The sequence below is a fragment of the Carcharhinus amblyrhynchos genome, chromosome 8, assembly GCF_965287045.1.
Source record: "Carcharhinus amblyrhynchos chromosome 8, sCarAmb.v2.hapA, whole genome shotgun sequence".
Lineage (NCBI taxonomy): Eukaryota > Metazoa > Chordata > Chondrichthyes > Carcharhiniformes > Carcharhinidae > Carcharhinus > Carcharhinus amblyrhynchos.
The window spans coordinates 7,300,715-7,319,437 of NC_137331.1; the positions used below are offsets into that span (position 1 = coordinate 7,300,715).

General features: G+C 46.7%; 1 protein-coding gene across 1 annotated transcript in view; it reads right to left on the reverse strand.

Moving 5' to 3' along the window:
• Positions 1-333: 333 nt before the first annotated feature.
• LOC145346425 (collagen alpha-1(XV) chain-like) overlaps positions 334-18,723 on the reverse strand; it is a 198,084-nt gene continuing 179,694 nt past the window's right edge. The window contains exons 40-42 of the mRNA XM_080193599.1: positions 16,710-16,907; positions 5,792-5,904; positions 334-2,074 (exon numbers count right to left, since the gene is read on the reverse strand). Of these exons, the coding sequence (XP_080049725.1) occupies positions 1,855-2,074; positions 5,792-5,904; positions 16,710-16,907 (531 nt within the window). The 3' untranslated portion in view covers positions 334-1,854. The remainder of the gene's footprint in view (positions 2,075-5,791; positions 5,905-16,709; positions 16,908-18,723) is intronic.

Consider the following 18,723-nt stretch of genomic DNA (forward strand, 5'->3'; position numbering starts at 1 on the left):
CTACTCGCTGATTCTGGCACCGACGCCATCCAACTGACAGCAGCGGAGCTGAGGCGATCGAGTGCCAAGGTCAATAACTTGTTTGTCACAAAACTAAAGTAAATCATCTGTGTAAAGATCTTACATTATGATATTCTGTGCTAATACAGGCTGTTGCAACTGGACTCAAACAGAAATGTGGCAATTCATAGAAAGCATTAATGCCTTTGTGCTTCCAAAATGCCAGGTTGGCATAAACCAATTACGTACCAAATGTAAGAAACTCCTTCCCTCCTCTCCAGCCTCCTATCGTACATCAAAATCAAATTTCAAAAACGAGACAGGGACGAGACATAAAAAAATGTATTCAGTTTATTCGGCGTGAGAAACATCCTTCATTTCGATACAATCTGATTGAGACGTTTGGTTCATATATTAAAGAGTTGCTGACTTATGCAAACATTACTGATCTGGTAACTGAATTCCGTTGAATAAATCTAATCTGCATTGTACATGGACTAAATGCAGAGTTTAAATTAATTAATTCTGCAGTGTAAATGAATTAAACTTCAGACTGTCCATGGGCAAACTGTACATTGTTAATTGACTAATGTGCACTTTAATGGGTGAATCCTGTACTGTAAATGGACTAAAGCTTCAGTGTCAATGCACTAAATCTGAACTATATATGGACTAACTGCACTGTATATGGACTAACTCTGCACGGTAAATGGACTGAGTCTGCAGTGGATGTGATTATGCTGAAAGCTTTTCTAAAGTTTGAGCTATTGAAATGTGAATTTGCTGCGAAATTGTTACTAATATCCTATCACAGTTGCTTTATAAAAGTAGGGAGAGTGTTTAAATCTACTGAATTGCAGGAGAACTGCATTGTATCAAAAACCGTTAAGTGGCTGGAAGAGCCAGCTCTTTGCAAGGTGGGTGACTAGTGGGAAAGTCCTACTGCAACCCACAAGACACCCGGAAAGCCTGGGTAGAGAAATGGCTGGTGACCTGATCTCTGCCACAGGCAGGTGAGGCTGCCCTGCTGCCTTGGCAGAATCGATGGGCAGAAGCAATAAATACGGGTTGTTACTGTTGGATAATACTGCTCTCAGAAAGATGTTAGAAAGGTCCCGGTTAAGGAAAAACAGCACGGTTAGTTGCACATTTAGATACTTTAAATACCTTACCGTTACGCAGGTAGTAAAAATGCATAGAATTACGTTGTGTTTGAAAAAGAAAGGTTTGCGCGCTGCATTTTTTTTTTAAAACCTACTAATGACAGTCTCCGTCCTTCGCATTGATTGGCGAAAGTATCGTTTGTCTCAAGAGTTTGGATTCAAAGATGCGCCCTCCCAACGGAAGGGGATCGCAGTGCCCTCCCAAAGGGTGACCAATCACGATCACCTCATAGACACCGCTGATGGGCAAGCGGGCTGGGGTAAACACACACACACACGTACGTTACCCCCGTCGTTTCAACTCGGCTTTGCTTAGCGACAAGCTTAAGCTGAATCAATTGCACTTATAAATATGGTCATCTCAACACAGCAGTCTCATTTAAACTTTGACTAGCACCAGAACATCAACAAACGTGAGCTGCCCCAGAGCAGTTCTTTAGAACAAATACAGTTAATCTTCTTTTTTCCAAAAAAAAGAAACAGCCCATACAGATTTTTGAGGTATGTCATCTTTGGCTTCTGCTAACTTTCTGCAAATTGGCAATCCTATCAGAAAGTGATATTTACATTGTCCCCACATTAACATATTGATAGAATCTAAAGGGATGCCACCCTTTTACTGGTTTTTTTGTTTGTGATGAGATTGTAGATGCGATATAATTCCAAACCCTTCACGTGCGGCCGCAGGTTTTTATTTCCTCCTCCTGTGGTCGTGGAAGTAGCCGTTCTCGATGCAAAGCACGATGAAGTTATTGGCACAGTTGTACGAGTGCTGATCCAGGAGCCTCCCCCTGAGAAGGGGGGATGCTTTGCCCGTCTGGGTCACGTCTGCTGTCCGCCACGCCCCACAGTAGTTTGTCGTCACTCGGCCTCCCCGTTCACTAGACCCGTGCCAGATTATTTTGTGCGGCCTTGGGAGAGAGAAAATTGCAGAAGAATGTTAGTTCATAAGAACGTAAGAAATAGGAGCAGGAGTCGGCCATCTAGCCCTTCGAGCCTGCCCCGCCATTCAATAAGATCATGGCTGATCTGAAGTGGATCAGTTCCACTTTCCCGCCTGCTCCCCATAACCCTTAATTCCCCTGTCTATCAGAAACCTATCTACCCGTGACTTAAATATATTTAGCGAGGCAGCCTCCACCACTTCAACGGGCAGAGAATTCCAGAGATTCACCACCCTTTGAGTGAAGAAGTTCCTCCTCAACTCTGTTCTAAACTGTGCCCCCCCCCGCCCCCCTCCTTATCTTGAGGCTGTGCCCTCTAGACCTGCTGTCCTTTCTAAGTGGGAAGAATCTCTCTACCTCTATCCTATCCATCCCCTTCATAGCTTTAAATTGAGGGGTGCTAATTATAGGACGGATGTCAGAGGTAGGTTCTTTACTCAGAGGGTAGTAAAGTCGTGGAATGCCCTGCCTGCAGCAGTTGTGGACTCGCCAACTTTAAGGGCGTTCAAATGGTCAGTGGATAGGCATATGGATAACATTGGAATAAATTAGGTTAGAGGGTCATTACATTGGTAGGCGCAACATCGAGGGCCGAAGGGCCTGTACTGCGCTGTTATGTTCTAATATCTTATACGTCTCTCTAAGATCCCCCCTCATCCTTCTAAACTCCAACGAGTACAGACCCAGTCTATTTAGTCTCTCTTCATAGTCCAACCCCCTCATCTCTGGTATCAGCCTAGTGAAACTCCTCTGCACTCCATCCAAGGCCAATGCGGCGACCAAAACTGCACACAGTACTCCAGCTGAGATCGTTCTCACAGGGGGGGAAACAGACGCGTAACCCCAACGTGCCGATTTCCTACGAGGCATTAAAGCGAGGTCTCGTCTGGTGTCTCAGGGAGATAAAAACGATCCCGCGGCATGTTTCAGAGAAGCGTGGGGCTGGGGAAAAGGGAGGCAGACTTTTCCCCATATACCAACTGCACCTAAAACAGGGTTAATGACCATTCCTCACTTTGCAGTTTCTTGGAATGTGCTCTACGCAAATTGGAAACCGCGTTTCCTACATAGTCCAATGCTATCCATACTTTAGAATCACAGAATCCTGTAGTGCAGAAGTAGGCCATTTGGCCCATTGAGTCTGCACCGATCACAATCCCATCTAGGCCCTACCCCCATAATCCCATGCATTTACCCCAACTAGTCCCCCTGACACTAAGGGACAAGTTTTGCATGGCAAATCCACCTAACCCTCACATCTTTGGTCTGTGGGAGGAAACCCACACAGACACAGCGAGAATGTGCAAACTCCACACAGACAGTGACCCGAGCCGTGAGTTGAACCTGGATCCCTGGCACTGTGACGCAGCAGTGCCACCGTGCCGCCCATAAGAAAAGCAGTGATCGTAACTCAGATAAATTTGGCGCAGTTACGGAAAACGACAGCGAGGCTAATACTGAATGTTTTAAATTGGGGAAAAGCCGATTTTATTAAGCTGAGATGTGATTTAACAGAAGTAGATTGAAAACAGTGACTTGGAGGTAAATCAGTGTTAGAATAGTGGGAGGTAGTCAGCAAAGGAGACTGAGAAGGTTCAGGACAAATACTTTTCCAGAACGGAAAAGAGTGGGACTCCCAGATCCTGATCCGTCTGGATTTCGAGAACAAACAGAGTGGGATGAAGTTAAAAAGAGAAACTTTTGTCAGATAGCGAGAGCTAAATATTGCAGAAAAAACCCGAGAGGCATGTAGAAAATGCAGGAGCGAATTTAAAAATAAAATTCGGAAAGCAAAGAGAGAGCAGGAAAAATATTGACAAGTAAAATCAGGGACATGCTACGAGATAAAATGCTAAATGATAGCAAATGAAAGAGAGGGGCTGGTTAGAGATCAAAAATAACTTGTGCTTGGATGCAGAAGACACAGACATAGGAAATACTCTGTGCTTGTCTTCACAGAAGAGGGGGCATCGTAGCTAAGGAGGAGAGTGAAATATTGAATGTGCTAAACATAGTGTGAGAGGAAACATGAAGGCGTTTAGCATGCTTGTAAGTGGATAAATCCCAAGGCCCAGACAACATGTATCCCAGGTCATTAAGAAATGCAAGGGAGGAGATTGGCCAGCATCTGACCATCTTTTTTTCTACATCTGGCCACAGGTATCGTTCTAGAGGACTGGAAACATTGTACCATTGTCTAAAAAGGGAGGCCGGGGATGCACTGAAGGTCTAACGATGGTAAGTTATTTGATCAAGTCCCAAGGGAGCGTGTTAGCCGCCATTTAGAAAGCCACAAATTAATCAGGAATGGTCAGTATGAATTTGTCAAGCAAAGGTCGTGTCCTGACTAACTTTCTGAGGAGGTAACAAGGAGGGTTGATCAGAGGATCATGTTTGTTGTACACGGATTTTAGCAAAGCTTTTAACAAGGTCCCACATGGGACACTAATCCAAGGGGAAAGCTTGATTTAAATTGGTTCAGTAGAAAGGATAGTCTTCATGTGAGGAGAGTGTTATTTTCAGCAGAAATTCACTGTGGTTAGAACGAGGTCCCTTGCTTTTTTGCGACGTGTATCAGTGAATTGGCATTAAACATAGAAGGTATGACTAAGAATTTTGAAAATGGTGCAAAATATTTGTGTGGTCGATAGTGTGGAAGAACTCTATAAATGCAGGAAATTATCAATGGACAGTTCAAGTGGGACAGAGAAGTGACAATCTGAAGAAGTGTGAGGTAATGCAATTGAGGAGGGCAAATAGAGTAAGGGAATATGCAATAAATGCTACTATTCTGAGTTGTGTTGAGGAACAGAAAGATCTTGACGTGTTTGTCCACAGCTATCAGGACAGGTAAAAATAAAAAGTGGTTAAAAAGCCATAACGGATGCTTTTTTGAATTAATTGAGGTATAACAAGAGCAGGGAGGTTACGCTCAAACTGTACAAACACTCGTTGGACTACAGCTAGGTTCTTGAAGGCAGTTTTCTTCACTGCATCACAGGGAGGGTTAATGGCCCTAGCAATGACACACAGGAGATTTGAGGATCTTGCGAGGAATGGAGGATTTAATTTATGAGGAAAGATTGGATATTTTTGGCCGAGGGAAGATTTAATTTGGGTGTGTAAAGTTACAAGGGCTTAGATAATGGATTTGAAAGACCTGTTTCCCTTGGCGGAGAACTCAAAACAGAAAGAAATCTCTCAACACCAGCTTGAAGTCCAACAAGGTTATTCGTAGCAAACGCTCCAAGCTTTGGGAACACGCTGTTCCTTTGTCAGATGGCTGGGAGTTCTGATCACAAACAGAGCACAAAGACACAAACTCAATTTACATTCATAATTATTGGAATGTGAGTCTTTACAGCTAATCAAGTCTTAAAGATGAGAATTGAGGATGATGGTGGAGGCGGAAATCCTTACTGTATTTGTGTACTTGTAGATGCAGTTGAAGTGTGATAACCTACAGGACCATGGAACAAGAGCTGGGAGAAAGGATTAGGCTTTTTCAACCAGCACAGAAAAGATGGACCAAATGGCCTCCTCCTCCTTGTAAATTGTTCTGTGTTTCTATATTTTTAGGGTATCTAATTAGCTGGACCACACTTGGATATAGGCTTTCTTCTGTATTTTTGCGGAGGGAATTTTACCGAGTGTTTCTTGGGAGAGTTCTGAGCAGACACTTACCAGGAAGAATCTTTCATGATGTTTCTACCATCGAACGAATAAATAGGAGTATTTCTGTTAAAAGTAGCGTGGCTTTTAAAGATGGATTCCCAGCTGTCAAAAAGCACTTCCCCCTGTTTGGAAAAAAATATTTTAATAAAACTCCGTTTGCAGAAATGAGCATAACTGATGTCTCAATCAGAGTCAAAGAACAACACAGCACGGGAAACAGGCCCTTTGGCCCAACGAGCCTGCGCCGCCATCTCAACATTGTGAGTCCCCTTGTCAATGTTAATGGCACTCCACATTGGAAACCAGATTGAGGGGAGACTAATTTAGGGACAACTTGTTACACCAATCAGCCTAACAGCACATCTTTGGGGTGTGGGAGGAAACCGGAGCACCTGGAGAAAACCCACGCAAGCATGGGGAGAATGCGCAAACTCCCACAGACATTGGCCCAAATCCATGTATCTGCACTGCAAACAGTGATAGTCACTGAGCTGTCCTTTCCACTGACAGGCAGGAAGTAAGGTTTCCTTCGCTGTCTGGAATCAAACGGGTTAGATAGTGACTGGAATGACGAGGATATCTGAAGTAAACACCAAAGCTTGCAGCTAAGATTATTGAGCGATGTCAGCAGTGAATAAGAGATTGGAACGAGAGTAATCCACCTGAACTTACAAGCTATTCAATAAGATTATGGTCAAACATTCAGGAATAAGTGTCCCAATAGTTAATTCTGTCACAAACCACTATCACATTCAACTTGGAACGCTTTGGCTATAGAACCATAGAAAATTCCAGCTCAGAAACGGGCCTTTTGGCCCTTCTTGTCTGTGCTGAACCATTTTTTTTGCCTAGTCCCACTGACCTGCACTTGGACCACATCCCTCCACACCCCCTCTCATCCATGAACCCCGTCCAAGTTTATCTTAAATGTTAAAAGTGACCACGCATTTACCACTTTATCCGGCAGCTCATTCCACACTCCCACCACTCTCTGCGTGAAGCCCCCCCTGCCCATATTCCCTATATTTGCAGGTTTTCAGTAAGCGGGCCTGACATGCTCCTAACTATTGAAGTGTGGCTGAAGCAAGAATAGTCTGAAGGGTAAATTGTGCCATCCTCCGCTGGGATTCTCTGGCCTCGCTGTGGAGGGGTCCACCATTGGGGGGGATGCATGAGGCCAGCGAAAAGTCCATTGACTTCTGGTGGGACTGGAAGATCCTAGTGACTGGCGGGTCTGGAAAAACATTCCCCTAGCTTCCATCTCCACTCGGAGTGGCATTCCACATTGGAGGTGCTGGTTTGAGTCTACTAATTGTATATAATGCTGCAATCTCCACTTATAGTAAACTTGGCTACGAAATGTCGTCTTTTATCTCAAATTAATTTGCTGCTCGAGCTCATTCACTGTACAACCAAACGGGAACTGTTCTAATTGAATATCCATCCATTTACCTGAACACTAATCTCTTGTTTATAGACAGGTAATGCTCACTTCTGCCAAGAAACACTTAATCTCCGTCTGTGCGCTAACAAAAACTCTGGTCAGCTGTCTCTAATTGGTAATTTGAGGTAGGTACGCTTTTGAGCCACTAATGTCTTTGTTCTGTAAATGTTGACAAAAATGTGAGGAGAAGAAGCAATAGGAAAGGAATTAACTCGTCTAGCCCACCTCTTCCTAACCGTGGTTCTTCTGGGAGCATTAGCAAAAGGTTATGGGCTCAAGTCCCGTTCCATGGTTTCGATTGCTCGCCCCTCTAGTGCAGGGTGGCACTGTGATTAGCCCTGCTGCCTCACCCCTCCAGTGACCCAGCTTCAATTCCGTCCTTGGGTCACAGCCTTGTGTGGAGTTTGTACGTTCTCCCCGTGCCTGCGTGGGTTTCCTCCAGGTGCCCCAGCTTCCTCCCTCATTTCAAAGCTGCGCGGGTCAGGTGGATTGTCCATGCGGAGTTGCCCCAAGATGCATAAATTAAATGGATTAGCCACGTTTTTTTTTAGTGTGGGGTACAGGAATAGGACAGGGAAGAGGGACTGGAAAGATACTGGGTCAGGGCGGACTCGATGGGCAGAAGGGCCTCTTCTGCACCGTGGTACTGATTTGTAGCTAGTGGCACCAGTTTGATAAAGATGAGGGTGGGTTCTCCCTATTGTCCTCACCAACACTTAACCTGTGTCACTCAATCAGGTGATCTAAGCCTTTTTCTGATTGTTATTTCTGGAGTCCTGCTTTTGCAACTGGCTGCTTCATTCCTGCCCCACCACCGGCTGCAGTGCAAGAGAAGTTCTTTGGCAGAAAAGTACCTCTCAGGGCCGTGAAAGATACTCTGCAGAGCATTCATTTTCAAAAGATTTTGTGCCTATCCATCTATTAACCATATCTCCAGCTCAAATACTAGGAATTGTGTGCAAACCCAGTCAGTTGGCTTCTAGTCTGGGGAGTTGCTATTCTGATTAGTACGGTTCAGTTCGGACCGACGGTTGTGCCTGTCGGTGAAGTGATCTCTGCACGACGATAAAGCGGTGGGGGGTCACATTGTTACCTGAAAGAAAGGAGAAAAGGAGCATTGGCTTCCGGGCCGTGGACCTGCTCAGAACCTGAATACATTATTCTAGGCACTGCTGCTTCACAGCTCTAGGCTCCTGGGTTCGATTCCCGGCTCAGGTCACTGTCTGTGTGGAGTTTGCACATTCTCCTCGTGTCTGCGTGGGTTTTCTCCAGGTGCTCCGGTTTCCTCCCACGCCCCAAAAACGTGCTTTTAGGCTGATTGGTGTTAACAAATTGTCCCTAAATTAGACCTCCCTTAATCTGGCACACATATAATTCTCTAAATTTGCACCCCTTTATTGTGGAGTCCAAGAGGCATAGACAAAAGTCATAGGTAGAAGAAGGATTGGAATGAGGCACTCACTCAATGTTAAAATGGGCGGCGTGGGCTTGTTGGGCCAAAGGGCCTGTTTCCTGTGCTGTGTTGTTCTTTGTACTCCGGTTTCCTCCCACAGTCCAAAGATGTGCGGGTTAGGGTGATTGGCTGTGCTGAAATTGCCCCTTAGTGTCCTGAGGTGTGTAGGTTAGAGGGATTAGCAGGTAAAATATATAGGGATATGGGGGTAGGGCCTGGGTGGGATTGTGGTCGGTGCAGACTCGATGGGCCGAAGGGCCTCTTTCTGCACTGTAGGGTTCTATGATTCTAAGCTCACGTGGACTATCAGTAGATCCCATTTCACTTCTTGAATCCTTCAACCAACCCTACGTTCAATTTACAGATAGAAACCTCATCGACCCGTCAATGATGTTCAGAAACAATATTGTTAATCCACACACAACCCCAAAACCGCCAATGTCTAATGTTCTTTTCCTCAATTCACCCCACAGGGAATAGATTTCACAAATTATTAAATGTCACTGCTGGCGAGCATCACTCCAGTTTAGTTGTGTGAGTTTTCACTTTTTACCACTTTGCTTCGATGAAAGTTCTTTTGTATTCTCTCTTCCTTGAAAAAGTTCAATGCATCTAAATGGGATGTAGGATTCTTGGTGGCATCACCGAGCCACGAACCAGATGCTCAGGGAGCTTCTCCTGTTTGTAGTCACCCCTTGGATTTACTTGTAAAATTGAATAACAGGGCAATCAGTTTGTAAATCGCAGTGTCGTTATCCCTGCCACTGAATAAACATCATGACGGTTGGACACAATCCTGTTTTCTGACCATTCTGGTTTTTCAGCGATTAATAGTCTAATTCCCAAATTTCATGTCAATTCCCAGCCTCCTGGTGAACTGTGTGAATACGTCAGTCTGAATGTGTCCTCGGGGAATTCTCATAACCATCACAGACCTTCTAGTCTTGTTTAATCACACTTCTCGGCAGTTTGTGTTGACAACTGAAACTTTGTATTTGAAGCGTTTTGTGTTGTTTATTCAGTTTGTAATGTGCTGTGACTCAGGAAGCTACGTTTCACTCGTGTGTGTGTGTCTGAGAGAGGATATTAGAACAGCCAGAAACATGACTAACTCCGGGGAACAAAATCCTGGGAAAACTCTATCACTGTTCTAGAAGCGAGGAGTTTATATATGGGGGGGTGGTTTTCCCCTGTTTTTGGTGGGCAAAAAACGCTGCTGAGAATGGACAATCCAATGGGATTTCCCAAATGACTTTTATGCTGGCGGTTTCCCCTCCCCCCTCACCTCCCCACACCCTCACTCACTCCCCGCACCCTCACTCACTACCCCCCCATCCCCGCACCCTCACTCACTCCTCTCCCCCCCTCCCCGCACCCTCACTCACTCCCCGCACCCTCGCTCACTCCCCCCACTTCCCCGCACCCTCACTCACTCCTCCCCCCCTCCCCGCACCCTCACTCACTCCCCGCACCCTCGCTCACTCCCCCCCCCCCCCTCCCCGCACCCTCACTCACTCCTCCCCCCCTCCCCGCACCAAAATGTCCTGACAAACAGGGACCTGCTGATGAGAACCTACCAGGGACCTGGAAATGCAGGGTGAGGAGGTACATGTCCCGGGGGGGGAAAACGGTTTGTGCCCAGGCAGCGTCAGGGGGCACTGCCTGGTGTGGAGGAGGGGGCAGAGTTGGTGGTAATAGAGTGAGGAATTCCAATGGATTGGTCCACGAGGAGGGGGGGGGGGGGTTTGCCATCTCCATTGTGGGGGAAGGTCACGCACTCCCTTGGGGGGGGGGGGGGGGGTGGTGGCTCTTCTTATTATTTCTTTCTTTGATGAGGATATCCTTCAATATGTGTGGCCCGATCTCTCAGCAGCCGGGGTTGGTGAGGCGGGCTCTGGATCCGCCCCCTTCCATTTATTTTTTAAATGATTGGAAATCCGGTGGGAAAACCCAACAAGGCAGCTGGCCAGCTGCCCTCTGCTTCTCCCGCCGGAGTCAACACTGACAAACAAATAGTGAAAAATTCCATCCCTTTAAATATATACTTAACAAGTAAATGTCGTGTGTGTAAAAAAACAAAATGATCCTGTGGCTTGGTAAGAGAACCTCGGGAGGCCATTCTGCCCACTATGCCCTGTGATAGCTCTTTACAATTATGACTCATTCCTCCACTCATCCACCATTTCCCTGAATTGTTTTCTTATTATTAGGTGTAGATTCCTTTGAAAATTATTTTTAAAACTGCTTCTGTCGTCTTTCAAGGCAACGACTGCCAGATCATCATGACTCACCATGTAATAAAAATCCCCCTCATTTTCTCTGTGGTTCATTGGTGCTCTCTGGCCAGTGGAAGCAGTTTCTCCTTGCTCACGCCATCAAAATAATTTGAACACCTCGATTAAATTTACTCTGAACTATGGAAAACAATCCCAGCTTCTTTTATATAATTATCATTTATTAAATCTCCCCTGAACACTTCTCAAGCCTCCCAGTCCAGTGTTTACCCCGAATGTAACACAACACCACAGGTCAAACCTCGCCAGCAACGATGGAAAAAAGCTGATGCTTGTTCGAACACTGAAGGTGCAGTCTATCTCTCAGAAACGTACCCGTTTTGCATTTTGTAACTTTAATGACACAGGCGTAATGGGAAAAATTATAATGCAGATCGTCTGGGACTTCTCTGTCTGACATCAGAGCTGGAGTTTCAATCCAAGGTGGGAATACAACAGCCCAGTCATTGCGGACTCTCAGTGTCAATCACTTGATTTTTCACAGACTCCATACAGTGCAGAAGGAGGCCATTTGGCCCATCTGAGCTACACCAGCCCACCTTTTCACCTTACCAGGCCCTAACCCTGTAACCCCCACATACTTACCCCGCTAATTTCCCCCTAACCTACAGATCTCGGGACACTAAGGGGCAAACTAGCACGGCCAATCCACCTAAGCTGCAAATCTTCAGACTATGGGAGAAAACCCTTGCAGACACGGGGAGAACGTGCAAACTCTGCACAGGCAGTCACCCAAGGCAATAATCGAATACAGCCCCTGGCGCTGTGAGGCAGCAAGTGCTAACCCACTGTGCTGCCCTCGATTTCTAAATGCAAAGGTCCGAACTGACCTGGAGGCAAGTTTGGCATCCAGTTAGTGGCTTGGCCCCACATTTCAGAGTGTCCGTCAGAGCCTCAAGACAGGACTAAATCTCTGAGAAGAGAGGTGTGCTCATTCTTCTATCCAAAAGGAGAAATCTCCTGAGCCAGACATGGAAAGCACAGTAGTTAGCAGTGCTGCCTCACAGCTCCAGGGACCTGGGTTCGATTCCCGGCTCGGGTCACTGTCTGTGTGGAGTTTGCACGTTCACATGTGGAGCAGGATACTCGGTGGCTGGTGAGTCTTTGAATTTGCGATTTAGTCTTTTTTTCCTTCTCCCTATTGCCGGTTCACGGGGTTTTTGGTTGTTTTCGCTTTCCGTAGCGGGAGCAGTCGGGAAGGGAGCGCAGGAGTACAAAAAGACGACCACAGCAGGCAGCGGAGTGAGGACGGTGCAGGGGGAGTGCCGTAAGGACTTTGGCTCACAGGGCTTAGGCAAGGTGAGTTACTGGTCCACTTTGTCCTCTTTTCCATTTCTGTGTCCATAACTCTAAGGGTGGTCAAATAAATGGCAGGGTCCTTGGGGAGATGCGTTAGGTGCAATATGTGGGAGTTCCTGGAGATGACGCGTCTCCCAAAAGTCCACATCTGCACCAAATGTCTGGAGTTGCAGAGATTGAGGGCCCGGGTCAGGCAACTGGAGCTGAGGCTGGAGGATTTATTTTCAGTCTGGGAGAACGAGGCAATAATGAATAGGAGCCACGGTCACGAGGAGATCCCAGAGCCTGGGGGGGGGGGGTGGGTTACTGTTAAGAAGGGGAAAAAGAAGAGGAGTCATGGTACTAAGGCCACCCCAGAGGTAGTCCCCCAAAATATCAGGGGTAAGGTGACAAGTGGCGTAGAAAGGGCAAGAGAGGAAGACCGGAATGCCTCAGAGGGAAGGAAGGGGGCTGGATGTGAGATAGTGGTGGGGGACAGGAGGGTTAGAGGAATTGATAGGCGGTTCTGTGGGCAAAAGTGGGACTCCAGGATGGTGGTCTGCCTCCCTGGAGCAGGGGTACAGGATGTGTCGGAGAGGGTAGAGGGAATCTTGAAGGGCCAAGGGACCCAGGCGGATGTAATTATACATGTAGGAGAGAAGGACATAGGAAGGAAGAGTAGGGGGGAAATACGTATGCAGTTCAGGGAGTTGGGAGCCAGGCTGAAGTGTAGGGCCTCCAGGGTGGCGATCTCTGGGCTGCTGCCAGTGCCCAGCAATAGCAGGGATAAGAATAATGAGACCCTGCAGCTGAATGTGTGGCTGAGGGATGGGTGCAGGACAGAGGGTTTTAGTTTTGTTGACCATTGGGAAGTCTTTGCAAAGGAAGGGCACTTGTATAAGAGGGATAGGGAACACATACTTTAGCTGGGAGGCTGGCTGGAGTGTTTAGGCAGAGTTTAAACTAATATGGAGGGGGGGTGGGGAGGAGAGAGACAGCTCAGGCACTGGGAGTGAGTTGGAGGTTAGGGTAAGTCTAGATGATAGGAAAATCCACCAGGAGAAGGAGGATCCGAGAGGGCCTGAGGGTCTTCGGTGCATCTGTTTTAATGCAAGGAGTGTGACAGGAAAGTCAGATGAACTTAGGGCCTTGATGTTCGCAAGGAATTTAGATGTGGTGGCAGTGACAGAGACGTGGTTAAAGGAGGGGCAAGACTGGCAGCTAAATATTCCAGGGTATAAGTGTTTTAGGTGTGATAGGGGAGGGTTGAAAAGAAGAGGGGGAGTGGCACTCTTAGTTAGGGAGCAGATCACAGCGGTGCAGAGGGAGGATAACATGGAGGGGTTGGGAATTGAGTCTCTGTGGGTGGAGTTGAGGAATAGGAAGGGGGCCATTACTATGCTAGGAGTGTACTATAGGCCGCCCGATAGCCCGCGGGCAGTGGAAGAGGGTATATGTAGGGACATTTTGGATAAGTGTAGGAAGAACAGGGTTGTTGTAGTGGGAGATTTTAATCTCCCTGGGGTTGATTGGAAGGTGCCTAGAGCATGGGGGGTCTGATGGGGAGGAATTCGTAAGATGTGTATTGGAAGGATCCTTGCAACAGTATGTAGATAGCCCGACTAGAGAGGGGGGTGATACTGGATTTAGTTCTGGGAAATGAGCCGGGTCAGGTGGTTGAGGTTGCGGTAGGCGAACATGTGGCTAATAGTGGCCACAACTCCGTCTACTTTAGGATACGAATGGAAAAAGATGAGAGCTGTCCTAAGGGGAGGGTGCTAAATTGGGGGAAGGCTAGATACAGCTGGATTAGGCAGGAGCTTAGGGATACAGACTGGGATAGGCTGTTGGAAGGCAAGACCACGTTAGGCATGTGGGAGTCTTTCAAGGGAAAACTGCAAAGGGTGCAGGAGAGGCATGTGCCGGTTAGGAGAAAGGATAGGAAAGGTAGGATTAGGGAACCGTGGATTACTAGAGATGTAGAAGACCTGGTTAGGAAGAAACGAGAGGCGTATGTCAGGTCTAAGCAGCTGGGAACGGAGAGAGCGTTGGAGGAATACAGAGAGAGTAGGAGGGATCTCAAACGGGGAGCTAAGAGAGGGCATGAGATGGCTTTGGCAGGTAGGGTTAAGGAGAATCCAAAGGCGTTTTACTCCTACGTTAAGAACAAAAGGGTGGCTAGGGGTAAAATCGGTCCTCTCAGGGACAGACGTGGAGAATTGTGCTCAGAGGCAGAGGGAATGGGGGAGATCCTGAATGAATACTTTGTGTCAGAATTCACGAAGGAGAGGGGCTTGATGTCTGGTAGGGTCTTCGAGGGAGCTGTAGACCAACTGAAGGAACTATCCATTACGAGGGAAGAAGCATTAGGGCTTTTAGCTGGCATTAAAACCGATAAATCTCCGGGGCCCGATTGCATATATCCCAGGCTGCTTAGGGAGGCGAGGGATGAGATTGCTGGGCCTCTGACGCGAATCTTTGTCTCTCCTTTGGACACAGGTGAGGTCCCAGAGGACTGGAGGATAGCGAACGTGGTACCGTTGTTTAAAAAGGGTAGGAGGGATAGCCCAGGTAACTATAGGCCAGTGAGTTTGACGTCAGTGGTAGGTAAGTTGATGGAGAGGATTCTTAGGGATAGGTTGTACAAGCACTTGGAGCGTTGAGATCTGATTGGGGATACGCAGCATGGCTTTGTCAAGGGGAAGTCTTGCCTTACGTATCTGGTAGAATTTTTTGAGGAGGTGACAAAAACGGTCGACGAAAGACGAACCGTTGATGTCGTCTATATGGATTTCAGTAAGGCGTTTGACAAAGTCCCTCACAGTAGGTTGGTTGAAAAGATAAAGGCTCATGGGATACAAGGCCAGGTATCTAGATGGGTAGAGAACTGGCTTGCTAAGAGGAGACAGAGTAGCAGTGGAAGGGTCCTTTTCTAGCTGGAGGTCTGTCACTAGTGGTGTGCTGCATTTGGAGTACTGCGTCCAGTTCTGGTTGCCTTACTACCGGAAGGACGTGGAGACCCTGGAGAGCGTGCAGAGGAGGTTTACCAGGATGCTGCCCTGGTATGGAAGGACTGGGTTATGAGGAAAGATTGAACAAATTGGGGCCATTTTCCCTTGAAAGACAGTGACTGAGGGGGGATGGAATAGAGGTATGTAAGATGATGAAGGGTACAGATAGAATAAACAGAGGGAAGTTATTTCTGATGTTAGAAACGCACAGTATGAGGGGCCATGGGCTTAGGGTGATGGGGGAGAGGTTTTTCACACAGAGGGTAGTGGGGGTATGGAATGCTCTGCCAAGTAAGGTGGTGGAGGCAAACACGCTACAGTTGTTTAAGAGTAACTCAGGCAGGCACGAGTGGGTTGGAGATGGGAGGATATAGGAGATTGTTTTAAATAAGGTTCATTAGCACTGGGATGTCCCTGGTAATGTATAAGGATGTGGAATGATAGTAATGTTTTTCTCTTTTAATTCACAGGTTTTAAGTTGGTCTTGTTGTCCAACGAGGGGCATACATGCGATGGGTCGTACTAGGGCTGCTCTTGGATGTTCGAGAGTAGCCGAGTGCTTCATGTCGTTAGTGTACGCTTAAACTGGACTGGATACTGGGCAAGACGACAGCTCAGTGACTATCGCTGATTGCTGTGCAGATACATGGATTTGGGCCGGTGTCTGTGGGAGTTTGCGCATTCTCCCCGTGCTTGCGTGGGTTTTCTCCGGGTGCTCCGGTTTTCCCCCACACCCCAAAGATGTGCTATTAGGCTGATTGGAGGTAATAAATTGAGGGAAACTAATGTAGGGACAATGTGGAATGCCATAAACAATAGGTAAAGGTCATGGGTGGAGGGGGGACTGGTAATGTGAAAATGGCAGTGCGGGCTCGTTGGGCCGAAGGGCCTGTTTTTGTTCTTTGTCTGGAAAGCTAAATGGCAACCGACAGCCGAGTGAGGAGCCTGTAGCTCGGTACACGGCAGTGGGTACGTGAGCAGAGCGGAGCGAGTCTCCACAGCTCTCCCGAACAGTCCGCTCAAGGAGCCAGTTCCATCTTTGAGACGTCAGATGTGGAAATGGACAGGTTTTCAATACATGAAAATCAGGTCCGATGATTATTAAATCGACACATTTTGTATTTGTTTATGTGACGTGGGCATCACGATCTAGGACAGCATTTACCTGTCCATCCTGAAATGCCGTCTAGAAGTTGATGAGAAATATAGCTTAGAATAAGACTAAAATAAACCCAGAAAAGACCAGGGTTCAAAATTCCTCATTGACTCCCTCAGGCAGTAACCGGAAAGCTTGTTGAAATGCTGGAAGATGACCATCTCTCAGTATTTGTCAATGAGCTCAAATAAATTCTAAATTAAAATAATTTCAGAAAATGTAAAGATCTAATTTTTCCCCTGCTGATGTAGACCGAGTGAGTCAAGGATTTATTCCGGGGGAGGTGCTCACCTTTAAATTGACAATGGGCATGTTTAGTCGGTCAGATTTCCTCACCACTGTGTATAAGTCTTGGAGTTGAGACGATAGAAAAGCTCGGTATGTTGCGAATGAACCCATTTTTCGAGCTTGCTGGAAGCATTGCAAGTCAGCTCCACGGATACCCCGCATGTTGCCCGACTGGGGGGTGTTTAAAGCGACCAAGTGCAACTTGAAGGAGAAAGGTTCGAGTTAAAATACACAACAGTAACTCGCTCACACACAGAAGAGTGGGTAACAGTAAGCACCAGCTTTTTCACTGCCGCACTGAGGTCACCCACCATCCCCATCCATTCCCTCCCCTCTCCCTCCACAAAAACACACACAAACACACACACACACAAACACACACACACAAACACACACACACAAACACACAAACACACACACAAACACACACACAAACACAAACACACACACACACACAAACACACAAACACACACACACACAAACACACACACACAAACACAAACACACACACACAAACACACACACACAAACACACACACACAAACACACACACACACAAACACACACACACACACACAAACACACACACACAAACACACACACACAAACACACACACACAAACACACACACACAAACACACACACACAAACACACACACACAAACACACACACACACAAACACACACACACACAAACACACACACACACAAACACACACACACACAAACACACACACACACAAACACACACACACACAAACACACACACACACAAACACACACACACACAAACACACACACACACACAAACACACACACACACACACACACAAACACACACACACACAAACACACACACACACAAACACAAACACACACACACACACAAACACACACACACACACAAACACACACACACACACAAACAAACACACACACACACACAAACACACACACACACACAAACACACACACACACACAAACACACACACACACACAAACACACACACACACACAAACACACACACACACACAAACACACACACACACACACACACACAAACACACACACAAACACACACACACACACAAACACACACACACACAAACACACACACACACACAAACACACACACACACACACACACACAAACACACACACACACACAAACACACACACACACACAAACACACACACACACACAAACACACACACACACACAAACACACACACACACACAAACACACACACACACACAAACACACACACACACACAAACACACACACACACACACACACAAACACACACACACACACAAACACACACACACACACAAACACACACACACACACAAACACACACACACACACAAAACACACACACACACAAACACACACACACAAACACACACACACACACAAACACACACACACACACAAACACACACACACACACAAACACAAACACACACACACACACAAACACACACACAAACACACACACACACACAAACACACACACACACACAAACACACACACACACACAAACACACACACACACACAAACACACACACAAACACACACACACACAAACACACACACACACACAAACACACACACACACACAACACACACACACACACACAAACACACACACACACACAACACACACACACACACACACACACACACACACACACACACACACACACACACACACACACAAACACACACACACACACAAAACACACACACACACAAACACACACACACACACACACACAAACACACACACACACAAACACACACACACACACACACACACAAACACACACACACACACAAACACACACACACAAACAAACACACACACACAAACAAACACACACACACAAACAAACACACACACACAAACAAAACACACACACACAAACAAACACAAACACACACAAACAAACACAAACACACACAAACAAACACACACACACACACACAACACACACACACAAAAC